At 36.1% G+C, this 15,502-nt stretch overlaps 2 protein-coding genes across 2 annotated transcripts; both read left to right on the forward strand.

Annotated features, from left to right (window-relative positions):
* Positions 1-873: 873 nt before the first annotated feature.
* SAC9 (sacI homology domain-containing protein / WW domain-containing protein) lies at positions 874-12,588 on the forward strand. Its single transcript, XM_047292099.2, has 13 exons — positions 874-1,037; positions 1,120-1,715; positions 2,596-2,728; positions 3,106-4,325; positions 4,646-4,753; positions 4,863-5,033; positions 5,411-5,653; positions 6,453-6,878; positions 7,934-8,755; positions 9,476-9,673; positions 9,763-10,221; positions 10,320-10,547; positions 12,015-12,588. The coding sequence occupies exons 1-13, from the start codon at positions 1,025-1,027 to the stop codon at positions 12,294-12,296; spliced, it is 4,899 nt and encodes a 1,632-aa protein (XP_047148055.1). The 5' UTR covers positions 874-1,024; the 3' UTR covers positions 12,297-12,588.
* Positions 12,589-12,945: 357 nt separating this feature from the next.
* Positions 12,946-13,872, forward strand: LOC124820420 (uncharacterized). Its single transcript, XM_047292100.2, has 2 exons — positions 12,946-13,260; positions 13,457-13,872. Exons 1-2 carry the CDS (start codon positions 13,052-13,054, stop codon positions 13,710-13,712), a joined length of 465 nt encoding a protein of 154 aa, XP_047148056.1. The 5' UTR covers positions 12,946-13,051; the 3' UTR covers positions 13,713-13,872.
* Positions 13,873-15,502: the final 1,630 nt, after the last annotated feature.

Consider the following 15,502-nt stretch of genomic DNA (forward strand, 5'->3'; position numbering starts at 1 on the left):
CATAGTTTGTGAGATGAAAGTACCATCTTCCATCTGTTTAATTTGAAATCTTAGAAAGGATGTCAATAATTTTTCATTGACATCTCAAATTCTCCTTTCATAATACTTGTAAACCCCTCACACAGAGAATCATCAGTTGATCTAAAACTAAACATAAACAACCATGACCATAACGCCGAAAAAAAACGAAAAAAAAGAAAAAAAAATATAAAATCAAATCACAATATTTACTAAATCAATAATTTTGTTGTTGAAGGATTTTTTGAATTACCATCAATTTATCAGTTAATAAAATTGATTTTTTGGTGAAGGCATTACCATAATTTTTATCTTACTTACCAAAAATTTATGTGTTTCACTTTTCAAAATAGAAAAATTAGTTTTGAGGATAACTTTATCATTGCTTAAACTTAATTATTTTGTTTAATGATACATTTATTACAAAATGTACAAGGTTTTTGATTGAAATGAGTTGATACAAAGTAACACTTGATCAACTTTAACTTTCACATAATTATTATATAAGAAAAAGTAAAACAAAATTTAGAAGTTCGCAAAAATAGACCTTAATTTTAAATTATTGCAATATTAATTACTTAATTATGCGTGCTAAATTTTTTTACATGAGATTTTTTTTGATACTTTTAACTGTGATGGTGTTAAAATTACCAAGCATGATAACTTCGAACTCGCATAAAAATAATCAAACAAAATACAAAACAATAAAGAAATAACTACTTTTTAAAAAAATAGAATAACAAATTAAATCTGAACAACAAGATACACAATTTAGGCTGTTACACACTGAATTAAATTCTAGAAAAGGAAAATATTTCACTACATAAACATTCTACTGAGATACCTGAAAAAAACAAACAATTTCTTTTGTTTCCAATCCATTAATCGTAAAATAAATTAGCTCGCCCGAAGCGAGGCAATACTCATTTCGGTGGTCGTGAACTTGATTCCGTCGAAGCGATTCCGTATATGAGCGGTGGCGCGCCTTCGATTCAATTCCTAACCCATGGAATCACCGGGTAAGCTAAACTGGATCCACCCGTTACAGTAACGTTCGATCAATTTTCATTTCCCAACGAATTCGCGTTCGTTAATTTTCAGGTGCTTTGAGGGACACGTCGGTTATCGTGGTGACGCTGGACTCCGACGAAGTCTACATCATTGTGAGCCTCAGCACCAGAACGGACACTCAGGCAATCTACGTCGATCCAACCACCGGGGCGCTTCTCTACTTTGCCAGGCCAGGGTTCGATCTGTTCAAGTCGCAGGGTGAGGCCTTGGATTTCGTCACCAATGGATCGCGATTTGCTTGCAAGAGCAGGACTCCCGCAAGGGCGATATTAGGATACGCCGCGTTCGGGAACGTGGCGATGCTCCTCGTCGCGACGAGGTTGACCGCCAGCGTTCCCAATATGCCGGGTGGCGGTTGCGTGTACACGGTGGCGGAGAGCCTCTGGATCAGGATTCCGCTGCACAATGCGGTGTCGCTGGGGAAGGGAGAGGCCAAGAACGTGCAAGAGTTGACGGAGCTTGATATTGACGGGAAGCATTACTTCTGCGAGACGAGGGATGTTACGCGCCCTTTCCCAAGCCGCTTCCCGATGAGTCAACCTGATGAGGAGTTTGTTTGGAACGCGTGGTTTTCTACGCCGTTTGTTGATATTGGCTTGCCACGGCATTGCGTCACGCTACTGCAGGTTCTGTGATCTCTTCTGTTTACGTTTGAGCGAATGTAGTATAACTTAATTTTGGAATATCTATTGCTGTTGAACCCTGGGAATTGCAAGAATGTACGTGAAAGTTGGATACTTCAAATGTGCAATTGAGTGAATCTAGTGTAACTTGCTCTTGAGATATCAGTTGCTTGTTGAATCTTGGTAATTTCGTGAAAGTAGGATAATCTGAATTCGGGAGTTCAATACAATTAAAGTTACTCAATGTTTTGAATTGTAGTCACGGTTGGTGATTGTTGCGTTCGTAGATATTGTACGAAATTGCAAACAAATCTGCGATTGTCGTTGTGTTTCAGTTAATAGACCCCACAAATCTCAATGTTGTGATCAAAATTGTAGTTGCAGACTGTTTTTTGAACCCTGGTTACCTGTGTTATCTTGCTAGCTGAAAGATTTTGTTTGTGCAAATTGGATGCCAATAAAGATGAGTTTGTTAGGAGGTTGATGAATTTTTTTGCATTAACAACTAAGGATGATAATGACTGAATTTGTGGTTTGCTTTCTGAAAGATCGCATTTGTTGCGTTTGGCAACATGGGTAGACGAGATTTTACAAATAGTCTCTTTATGAACGCATAATTGTGGTATACTTGTTTAAATTTTTTAATTCACATCCTTGTATTGTGAGAATGATAATCATGAACTATGGATGTGCCTTTGGCTGTTAGTTTGTTCTTGTTGGCTATTATTAGTTTTCTTTTCTACTTCCATGCTTGTGCAAGCTCTGTCTCAATTAGTGATTATATTTTATGGCAATGCTGTACCAAAGATAGTACCTGTATAGAGCGATTAAGATGTGAAATTCACATGTGCATTCTTTTGTCTCACTTGGTCTTGATGTGTAGGGGTTTGCAGAATGTAGAAGTTTTGGAAGCTCAGGTCAACTCGAAGGTATTGTGGTTCTCATAGCTCGTCGAAGTAGGCTTCACCCGGGTACTCGATACTTGGCAAGGGGGTTAAATTCATGTTTCAGTACAGGTGAATGTAGATATCATTGCCTGTTTAACTAGCATTTTTCCATTATAATTAGTTGATTTATTGACCCATAAGAATAGCTTTCTGGCTGACTTTAAGGAAATAATAATTCATTTTAACTTAAACCTGTTTGATTATGATTTTGATACATCATCTTGTAAATTATGGTTTCAGTAACATGCGTTAATATCTTTGTTAAATTTCCCAAATAGGGAAAGTTTCACAATCACTTATTTCACCCTCGTTCTTTTTTTAGTGTAAGGTGTGTGTACTGTTCCCATCATTTATTCATCATCTTTTCTGTTTTGCCCTTGATAATCATCATTTTGTGTGCCTTAGTGTTACCACTTGCCAAATTTTTATTAGGTTCCATTTTGCAGGAAATGAAGTGGAGTGTGAACAACTAGTATGGGTTCCCAAACGATCTGGTCAAAGTGAACCTTTCAACACATATGTGTGGCGAAGAGGCACTATTCCTATCTGGTGGGGTGCAGAACTGAAAATTACAGCTGCAGAAGCTGAAATTTATGTTTCAGATTGTGATCCTTATAAAGGAAGTGTAGAGTATTATGGAAGACTGGGTAAGAGATATGATGCTCGGAATCTAGATATACGTGCTGGTGAGAAACCGAACAGGAAAGCTTTGGTTCCCATTGTACTGATAAACTTGCTTCGAAATGGTGAAGGGAAGTCAGAGTCCCTTTTGGTTCAACATTTTGAGGAGTCTATTAACTTTATTAGATCATCTGGGAAGCTTCCATACACTCGGGTCCATTTGATAAATTATGACTGGCATGCTAGTACAAAATTAAAAGGTGAACAAATGACAATTGAAGGGTTATGGATACTTCTCAAAGCACCTACTATATCCATAGGTATATCTGAAGGGGATTATTTGCCTTCCCGACAACGAATAAATGATTGCAGAGGCGAAGTTATCTACAATGATGATTTTGAAGGTGCATTCTGCTTAAGAACACATCAAAATGGGATCATACGTTTTAACTGTGCCGATTCTTTGGATAGGACCAATGCTGCTAGTTTTTTTGGCTGCCTCCAAGTATTCACTGAGCAATGTAGACGGTTAGGGATATCACTTGATAGTGATTTGGCTTTTGGTTATCAGTCAATGAGAAATAATTATGGTGGATATACTGCTCCACTGCCACCTGGGTGGGAGAAGCGATCTGATGCTGTGACAGGAAAAACATATTATATTGATCATAATACCAGAACAACCACATGGATGCATCCATGTCCCGATAAACCATGGAAGAGATTTGATATGACATTTGAGGAGTTCAAGAGATCAACAATTTTATCTCCTGTATCTCAACTTTCTGACCTTTTCTTACTTGCTGGGGATATTCATGCTACTCTTTACACTGGTTCCAAAGCAATGCATAGCCAAATACTTAGCATATTCAGTGAAGAAGCAGGAAAGTTTAAACAGTTTTCAGCTGCACAGAATGTGAAAATCACTCTGCAAAGAAGATATAAGAATGCAGTTGTGGATAGCTCTCGTCAAAAGCAATTAGAAATGTTTCTTGGAATGAGGCTTTTCAAGCATCTTCCATCAATTTCCCTTAAACCTCTACATGTATGTGACTTGCCAACTGTCAAAGTTAACTGAGTGATGCCTTTCTGTTTCTTTTTCATGCATCAAGTTCCTAGCAATTGCAGTTTCATAATTAATTTCATGTTAGTCACTGAATCACATCTCCTTTCACTTTTTGCATCTCTCTGTCGCTAAATTTTCTGTATTCATGTCTGCTTCTGGTTGAGGGATTCCACTTTTAACTGTTGACTTGTAATGCCAGTTAATATGGTATAATTTTTTAATGTTCAAACTTTTAAACCTGTGGTTTTCAGTGGGAACAGGCAAGCAATTATCGATAACTTAATTATTTGATCATTTAGGTACCATCTCGACCTGCTGGTTTTGTTCTCAAACCAATTGCAAACTTGTTTCCTATTTCTGGTGGTGAAGCTAATCTTCTGAGTTTCAAAAGAAAAGGCCTTGTCTGGGTATGCTAAATGTTGTCTACTTTTCATGTGTGAATTTTTTCAATTATATATACCTGAAGTTTTTATGTATCTCATCTTACCAAAATATGTATACCTTTTCCTTTCACAGATTTGTCCACAGCCTGCAGATGTAGTTGAAATCATTATTTATCTTGGTGAACCTTGCCATGTTTGTCAGCTCCTTCTCACAATATCCCATGGTGCAGATGATTCAACTTATCCATCAACAGTTGATGTAAGGACAGGGCGCCATTTAGATGGGCTTAAACTGGTCTTGGAGGTCTGTATTTGGTCCTCATTGTGTCTAACAACTCATAATGTTCATGTGTGCATAATGCTACAAAATAGTTGGTCTTAATCATGCTATTTGAATAGGAAGAAGTCTTGCACTTATTTGTGTTGTTGTGTGCAATGTAAAACTTTCTAAAAGGAATAGCTTGAAAGGCATCTTCAATTTTTAATGATTATCTTGACTGTATATTCTTTATGGTTTACATAATGCAATATCTATATCTGCTCAGGTATAAAATAAAATTATTTGAATTTTAGTAAGCAATGGTTTGTCTAGCTATAGGGGCAAGCAACTTCTTACTTTCTTTTATGGAGTTTTATAAATATAGTTCTGACATCTAAACCTGTCTGACATCTATTTGGCAGGGTGCTTCTATACCACAATGTGCAAGTGGGACCAACCTTGTGATACCCTTACCTGGGGCAATTGGTGCAGAAGATGTGGCTATAACTGGGGCAAATTCTCGTCTTCATTCCCAAGATGCATTACCATTCTCCTTACTGTATGATTTTGAGGAACTTGAGGGAGAGTGGGATTTCCTTACTCGTGTAGTTGCGCTAACCTTTTATCCAACTGTTTCTGGAAGAAAACCATTAACACTTGGTGAGGTATGAGTCGTGGCTTGACAAACTATAATAGTCTTTGGCATTTTTATTTAATATTCTATGTGGGTTGCATGACTGCACTACTTTTTCTTGTGATTGAAAACCTATATATTGGTAATACGATGCATAATTTAACTGAATAGGTGAGTTGATAATCAATTAATATAGGTTTAAATTCTTTATGTAACAATTTTACTTTCAAAATCCCATTCTCTCCTATTCTCTGTATAACATTAGTAAATTTGATGTAGATCCATTTTGAGGGATCTCTGTATTGAGTGAAAGTCCATTAAAGTTTATTGAATCTTTCTGCCAGCCCCGTTTTTAAATAGGGAGTGCTAAAGTATCCTGTGCTTTTAATTCTAGTGTGTCCTAGCTAAGTTAATTGTTGTTTGTCAGTATTAATTTAGATTACATGTCAATAATGATGAAAACTTATTCCTTGTCTAAATGGATTTGATTCTGGCATATTTTCATTATTTCCTGTTTTCTCTAAACCAATTTTCATTTTGATGAAACAGAAATATTTTTTAAAATGTCAAGGTCTTGAAATTAAATTTGAAAATGTACATCTAGACACGTGCTCAAAAGGCAATGCAACATGATTTTTATTGTTCCTTTACTTATTACTAGATCAGTGGTTGAATGCTTTACTTGCATATGTGCTCTCCCCATGCCTATTAATTCAATTGCCGAGTTAATTCTTTATTGGTCTACTTCTATTTTCAAGGTAGGCATATAAATTTGGGTTACGGGTTACATAAATCTTTAATTGCTGCTATATGATGTGGTTTGTCAATAGATTGAAATCCTTGGAGTTTCTCTTCCTTGGAGTGATGTATTTACCAATGAAGGCCCTGGTACAAGATTAGTTGAGCATGTCAAGAAGTTTCAAGAAGAGATAAATCCCTTTTTATCTGATTCTGATACAAGTCCATTTAACCCATCATCCATTGAAAAAGTATCACCGACCGAGCAAGGAGGCAGTTCTGCTGACCTTTTGCTTGACCTCCTGTCTGGGGATGACCCACTTCCACACCCACTTGCACAACCAGTTACTGCCAATGTTGTCTACCAGGAAAGTGACCCACTTGATTTCTTGGACTTAAGTGTTGAAAATCATGGTGTCAAAAGTGATGGTAAAATCTCAGGAGAAGATGCCCGACATTCAGATAGTAGTGCTGAACAATATTTGAAGTGCCTTAAAACTCTTGCGGGGCCAGGTCTGGTATGTTATAAACTTCTTGATGTTTCTATGAATCATCATAAATTTTCCGATAACATTGTTTTCTATCATCATGATGAATGTTCCATACACTATTGTTGTTGTCAAAGATGATTCATGACATAATATTTGGATTTAAGTTTCATTCATGATTGTTATTTGTTATCAGATTCCTTGCAGTTTCCACTAAGGGATATTGTTATCTTATTTACCAATTTTTACTCTTGTATTTGCATCATAGTACACTCACTTTTATTTGGATTAAAGTTTTGGAGAATTCTGTACCTTAAAATTTGTAGCAGCTTATATTGGTTAATTTAGATATTGTGGAAAAGTAAATTGTGTATTTGGTTGAATTGAATAGTGAGTCAAGGTTTTATTTGAGTAAGTCCCTTAAATTAGTCCTCAAGGTTGCATAGATTGTTTATTTTTTCTTTTTTTTCTTTACATTTAGTCCCTTGTCATAGTCCTTTTTCACTTTATTTTTCTTGATTGTATTGCCCCAAAAGAGAATCGATTTTTGCAAATTTGGGATTTACGGAAGGTTTTTAAAATCTTTGGGACTAAAATGCCTGAAACCCTCCTTGTCTTTCTCTCTTAAGTAGTTACTTTATAAAGAGAAAAATTGAATACACTGAGATATAGGTTATGCTTATGGCTTTTCTCTCCAGTACTCAGCTATTTCAAGGGAGTTTCATTTTTCATAGGGTAGGGAGAGAGTCTAGGCAGCATTTCATTTCATCTGTTTGAGGATATTTCTATTATGAGTCAGAGTCATACTTTCTCTATTTCTCCCTAATACAATTTCTTTAGCAAAAAATGTGAAATTCCTAATGAGCCAAGCCAAACCAAGAGATGTTGGAAAACTGGTTAATAGTGATTGATTAATCAGTCACTTAAAATGGATTCAATAATTTCATTCACCACCGTTGGGGTGGCTTAGGGGGGCACTGAATGTAAAGTTATATTATGTATATATCTTAAACGGAAGAAGTAATTGTTCTTTTGGTATCTTCGTTTGAATCTAATTCTTGAAGTATTTTGGCAATGTTTTGTAGCAAAGAAAAATCAACTTCATTGAAGCCATGAAACTTGAAATTGAACGTCTTAAGTTGAATCTTTCTGCTGCTGAAAGGGATAGAGCCTTGCTATCCGTTGGAATGGATCCTGCAACCATTAATCCCAATGCACTTCTTGATGAAGCTTATATGGCAAAATTATCTAAAGTTGCAAACAATCTTGCTCTGCTTGGTGAAACTTCTCTTGAAGATAAAATTGTTTCTGCTATTGGTCTTGGGACTCTTGATGATAATCCAATAGATTTCTGGAACATTATCAGTCTTGAGGAAACCTGTTCTGGTGGCAAGTGTGAAGTGCGTGCCGAAATTAAAAAGGCAGGTCATTCATCTAGCACAATGTCATCTAGTGGTGCTTCAGAAGCTTTATTCTTGTGTTCCCAATGTGAAAGGAAGGTATGTAGAGTTTGCTGTGCAGGGAGGGGGGCACTTTTGCTTGTAGGATATAACACTAGAGGAGAGGTCATGAATTACAATGGTGCTTCAAGCCAAAGTTGCCTAGTTGATTTACCTGTAAATCGTTTACTAGCTCGGGATGGTATAATTTGCAAACGATGTTGCCAGGATATTGTGCTTCAGGCATTGATTTTGGACCATGTGAGGGTTCTGATTAGCTTACGAAGAACAGAACGTGTGGAAAAGGCTGCATGCAATGCCTTGAAGCAAATTATTGGTTTATCTTGGGATTACCTTCTAGAAAAGAATCATGCCTATGATAACAAGCCTAATGGAAAAGCAGTAAGTTCATTACTGAATGGATATGAATCCCTTGCTGAATTTCCTTTTGGCAGCTTTCTACACCCGGTATATTTTTTAACTTAATATTTTTTTATTTTTGGCACTGCTTCATGTTGTTTTACTTTTCCATGTGAATTATTGAGCGACATACAGCTGCATCTACCAAAGATGTGTTTAATCAATGATATAAAACTTTCATCAAGAGTTAAATCATGCATGGATGAGATTAATACCAATTATCTAAATGATTTTTATATTTGATTGTTCATCAGTGAATATGTTGTTGTGAAAGGAAGGAAATCATTTGATACAATTGATGGAAGAACTTGAGATATAAGTTTTTGTTCAAATAATCTCAAAATTTAACCATGCAATTGCCAGAATTGTGTATATGAGTTTTTGTAGCTGAATTCTTGCGTATGATTACGATGCCTCATTTTGCTAGATCCTGGAGCTGAATTAATGATTTTCAAGTGGTATATCCAAAAAATATAGTAAAAAGAATCTTGTTGTCTAGAAAAGATTTAGAAAACTAGCAAATACCATATATCGTTAATTACATTGGCTGCTTTTTAACAAATATTAAATCATTTTCAGTGGTTTAATCAACTAATTGCATATTAAGTGAAGCATTATGGGGTTAAATTTTGTGTTGCCACCATGCAGGGAAAATAATAGATTTTTCTCTTATTGGGGAGCCAATATGATTCTGGTCTTTCAAATGCAAGTGTAATCCTGCTTTTGCAACAAATCTATATGCGATAACCATTATCCATGAAATTGCAGGTTGAAGCAGCTGCAGATTCTGCTCCATTTTTGTCATTGCTTGCGCCTTTAAATTCTGGTTTGGGGTTATCATATTGGAAAGCTCCATCTCGTACCTCTGCCGTTGAATTTGGAATTGTCCTGGGCAATATTTCTGATGTTAGTGGGGTTATATTGATTGTCAGCCCATGTGGCTACTCTGCGGCTGATGCTCCTATTGTAAGTATTCGTATGTCATTCCTCTGTGCTTTATTTCCTTTTATTGTTCCTTCAGTTTAAAGTTAAACTCTAGGAATATGTTGGCGCAGGTGCAAATTTGGGCAAGTAACAAAATACACAAGGAAGAAAGATCTTTAATGGGAAAGTGGGATCTGCAATCTATGATTAATTCTTCCTCAGAATTATATGGACCTGAAAAATCAGGAACAGAGCATAAAGTGCCTAGACATGTGAAGTTTCCCTTCAAGAATTCTGTTCGCTGCCGCATAATTTGGATAAGTTTACGCCTTCAGCGAGTTGGTTCAAGTTCTATGAATATTGGAAATGACTTCAATCTCTTGTCTGTTGATGAGAACCCTTTTGCACAAGAAACTCGACGTGCCTCATTTGGCGGATCTATTGAGAGTGAACCCTGTCTTCATGCCAAGAGGATTTTAGTGGTTGGAAGCTCCGCTAGGAAGGAAGTTGATCTTAAACCACAACAAAGCTCTGACCAGTTGGCCCTGACTGGGTGGTTGGAAAGAGCACCACAGCTAAACAGATTCAAGGTAAAATCTGCGCTATTTTGCTTAATCCTTTTGTGATAGTCATTTTGCTTTTGAAGTTATCTGTCTCAAAAATATCTATTAACTTCTTCTTTTATTAGGTTCCAATTGAGGCCGAAAGATTGATGGACAATGATCTTGTCCTGGAGCAGTATCTGTCTCCTGTTTCTCCCTTGCTTGCTGGATTTCGTCTAGATGCCTTTAGTGCAATCAAGCCTCGGGTTACCCATTCACCTTTTTCAGATGTACATAGCAAACGTTTTCCTTCCCTTGTGGATGACAGATACATCACTCCAGCCGTATTGCACATTCAAGTATCCGTTCTCCAGGTAGTTACTGAAACATTACTGCTTTTGTCACGTTTCTCTTGCCTAGGTATATATCCATGGAGATTCTCCTTCCATGAATTGCTATATTTATTAGAGCTCTGATTTTGTGTACCTAATTTTTTGGTCGGGCCATGGTTGTTTGACACCTACACAATAATGTGCAGAATGAATTTTAAAATAATAAGAAACGGCATCAGGGTTTAATTCACAAAATGTTTTTATTATGTCCACGAAGAAGCACAAGTTGTACTATTTTGAAGTAATAGAAAAATGGATCGTCCGTTTGTTTCATAGAAAATTTTCCATAAGAGCAATTTTCTTTAATAGAAATGAGAGTGCTAAGGCATCTCTATGTTGTTTGCCACCCCAACTATGTTGGCACCACGAACAATATCAATCATTTGCAGCACCTCAAAATATTATAAAAAGAAAGAACAAAATATAAATGCAGTGGGGGAACCAAACCTGACCCATTAATCCCTAAACCTTTTTGAAAGGGTAAATAAAAAATCTCATGAAAACTCAGGACAACTAAAACTAGGAACATTATCCCACCAAGTATAACCTTGAGATCTAGTGCCATAATGACTTTATCCATGCATTGATTACCTTTTCTAAAAATATGCAAACAATGAATGCACGTAGTATTACTATTCACACAACAATTCAACCATCTATTAATGAAGATTCTAAGGAATAATACTAGTATTTGGCCGAGTTTGAATAATAAGTTGAGAGTTAGACTCATCCAAAAATTAATCCAATGACACCTATGATCTCAGCATATAAAGCATTATGAACACAAAGCTATGAAGAGAAATAATCCCCAATGGAAGCATGATGATCTCTAAAAATAATCCCACAACCAAATACACTAAGACAACCTTTAGCTGTCCCATCAGCATAAGTATGTTACATTTAATCCAATGTGAAGGAAGAGGAAGCCAAAAGTCAGAAACATAGGAACCAACCTTCCTAGGATGTATGTGTACTCCAAAATAATAAGCTTATTCGAATTGGACTTCATACAATCGGTACAACAACTCTTAGCCCAATTGATCACATAATAAGGATAAAATGTAGAAAGTCTTAGTTTTAATGATATTTTGAAGTCTAAGTCTTTTTTTATCATGAAATAGCAATTCGAAAATATTAAGCTCTTAGGTGAAGAAATATAAATGATTTTTATGTTACATTGGCTAGAGGCATAGAATCAGGGGTCCATAGACCACCTAGTCTATGCTAAAATTCTATTTTTTGTTTAATTAGAAAGGGGCGAGCCCGATTGATTTAGAGACCTCTGGCTCTCTAAAGACTAGTTATGAACTAACTATTCCATGAACATGAGGTGTCGGATAAAGACATTTTCTTTTATTACATTTTACACCTACTCACCCCACTTTTGAAATATTCCTTTTTATTCATCTTTTATGGGTGAAACAACCGGACTATTTTGATTGATTTCAGGAACCCCATACCGTGGTCACCATTGGTGAGTACCGATTACCAGAGGCACGAGCGGGAACACCGATGTACTTTGATTTCTCTGGCCAGATACAAACTCGCAGAATTTCCTTCAAACTACTTGGAGATATTGCAGCTTTTACTGATGACCCCTCAGAACAAGATGATTCTGGCACTAGAATTTCTCCACTGGCAGTAGGGCTATCTTTGTCTAATAGAATTAAGCTGTATTACTATGCTGATCCATATGACCTTGGCAAATGGGCTAGCCTGGGAGCAGTTTAATTACACGTCAGTACTGATTATTATATTGATTGACTGTGTAAACATTATGTTGTATTATGTAGCTGTAAAGTTTCATCCATTGATGTAATAGTATTATAGGATTATTCTATAGGAACATTATTTGTATAATTTCTGGCCACTTGTGGGTGCTTGGAAAAGGTGGGATTTGGGAGTTTTGGATGAGGTTAGGGTTTGGAGGTTCGATTTTAGTAGTTATTTAGTTTACCAAAAAGGGTGAATTTCATTTTTGACTTATATTTTAAATGTAATCGTTTCTCTCAGATTTTCTAAATTCTGTACATGTGCACTGGAGCACTGTTTGCAATATTTTACGTTTAAACTGGCAAGCTGATCAGCATTTGATCCTAAAGCAGAATTTCTTCTTATCCATCTGTATTTATGTAGAGCCTTCTCATTCCCTCATTCACGATCATGGATATGGTTATTGATGTTCAACGAGCTTTGTTTGATGATGGCTTGCTACCATAAAGGCATACGTTTGGTTTTAATAAACAAAAAAACGTGATTTAAAATAAAGGCGAAGCTGGTGAGGGTCCACGGATGGAACCTTATCCGGAATGAGCCAATGGATTTCCACTATCAGATCACACATTTATTCAAATAACATCCACACTAACGTTAGCGAGTATTTTCCTACTTCGTGTAACGAGATAACCACCAAAACTTAATCAATAAACCACTTGCCTATTCCTGACTGCTTCTGCTTCTGCTTCCTCATTTCAGAATAGGAGCCAATGGCTCATTTACTAACACCACCTCCTACCACTGCTGCAGCAGCTCTCTCCTCGAGAGCCCGCAAGACCCTCCTCTATTCTCAGAAAAATGGTAACTTTCCGACGTCAACAGTGTCCAGCTTTGGTCCCCAATATCAACAATCACAGCCCTCTTCCATCTCTGATCTTCATCAAGTCCCTTCTCATCGTGGCCACTCTCTGCATCGCAGGTATCTCCTTTATAACTGCAACTGCAAAACTGGTAATACTTTATAACTTCTTAACATAGAGAAATGTTTTACTTTTACTCATTATTATTATTATTATTGTAGTCTATTGAAATTAAATGAATAAATCGAATAAGCTACCTAATAAAATGAAATAAAGAATGGTGCATTGTTATTACAATTACAATATTGCGTGTAGGACATTGATGGGGCTGAGTGGTGCGGTAGTGGTGGGGTTGGGTTTGCTTGATGAGCAAAGGGCAAGTGGTGCGGCAAGGCGTCCACCGCCTCCACCACCGACGGAGAAAAAGGACCCGGGCGTGAGTGGTGTTATGGCTAAAATATTGGCTAGCAAAAGGAGAAAAGAAGCCATGAAAGAAGAAGTTGACAAGCTGAGAGCTAGAGGCAAACCCGTTAATAAAGACGCACCACCACCTCCTCCTCCACCTGAATAGTTTCCACATATTTAACCTTTCTATTGTCATTTTCAAATGGTTCAAGTTGCTTTTGTATTACCATTGTCGTTCGATTGAATAAGACATTTTAGCTTCACAGGTTTAATGGAGTGAAATGACATTCTTTTACAAAGAAATGTATGTTGATGATTCTGTAAGAGCTCATAGGACTGTCATTAATGGTTGCGCTTAGAATGAGCCAAATGATGTTGATGATTACCCCGCACGACTCCTTGAAGACTGATAAGTTCAAACTTTCGTGCTGCTATTATGAGAAAACTACAAAAATCTTCTAATTGGTGTTATAACATGAATCAACCCATAAAATCAAACGCATTACGAACTAGATCAAAGCATCATTCAAATTAATGTGTTAATATTCATCAAGCTAAGATGTCAATCAATCACCTGTTTAATTTCTAACTCACGTTATATTAATATCATAATGGCTTAAATAGAGTCTTAAAATAACATAAATATAAATGAAATGACCCGAATTTGTACTTTTGAGATTATTTTGGTCGATCTTATATGATTGAGTTATGCTCTCGAGTTTATATATCCGAGTTTAAATTGTGGAACTTATATGGTCAAGCTTAAGCTGTCGAGTTTATATGATCGAGTTTTTGTACTCTTTACTATTATTCTGTTAGGTTTATGCATTCTTTATGTCATGGACCTTATGTTTTATATATACTCTCCTTTTTTTTTTCTTTGAACACAAATATTTTTTACATCAATAATATTTCTTTTTCTTAATTTTAGCTTAATTGATCATTTGGTACCCACTTTAGGGACAATATGTTCGTCCCCAAATGGTTTAATGTGCATCATAAGTCATTTTTTATTCACATTATTTATATCGATAACATTAACTTATTGTGTATGTTAACTTGAGTATTATGTGATGTGGTAACATTTTTTTTCTAACATGTAACATGTAGAACACTATGATGTGAAAAAAAGGAGTGCTCAGAAAAAAAAAAACGAAATTGATATAGTGATAAATTAGGGATTGATAGAGCTTTGACTAGAAACGGAATTAAGGATTCGACAACAAAGAGAATAAGAGAAATTGGGATTCAGTTCACAGAGAAGTGAAAGTGAAGAATCAAAATTTAATTGGTAGTGAAGTGAGTTTGATTGAAGGTACGTTAGTATTGAATGTATGTGATTGTATGTGTCATTTTAGGGTTTTTAACATTGTTGTGCATTTTTGTAATTTTGTGTGTAATATGGTGGAATGCATATTTGTTTATGTAATAAGTTGACAATTATTGTCCCTCATTATGTCTGATGGTGTTTTTACTATGGTCCCCCATTCGAAATCGGTGTGTGGATTTATTTGTTATATGAAATGTAATATCTTTCATATTCTTTGGTCATTTTCGTGTTTAACAAGGTTATATATACACACCCACACATATTAGTTGAGATGTATGAGGCACATATTGAAGTAGTGTTTCACCAAGGTGGAAAATTTGTGGATAATGGGCCACTGAAATACGATGGAGAAAGCAGTACGTTTTCTTGTGACCTAGATAGATGTATCTACTTTGAGATATTCTCCATTCTTATGGAGATGAGTTATGTGAATGTTAAGGAGTTGTGGTATTCACTATGTGGAGGTTTTGTGTTGGAAAGAATATTGGAATTGTTGTCCGATGACAAAGGTGTGCATGTCATATGGTGAACATTGCCACACTTAATGGTCAAGTTCACTTGTATGTTGTACACATGGTGTTCGAACCTCACATAATAAATATGTTAATATTTTGCTGCTGAGGGTG

The sequence above is a fragment of the Vigna umbellata genome, chromosome 1 (assembly GCF_029865625.1).
Source record: "Vigna umbellata cultivar VRB3 chromosome 1, Vumbellata_1.0, whole genome shotgun sequence".
In the NCBI taxonomy this organism is placed as follows: Eukaryota; Viridiplantae; Streptophyta; class Magnoliopsida; order Fabales; family Fabaceae; genus Vigna; species Vigna umbellata.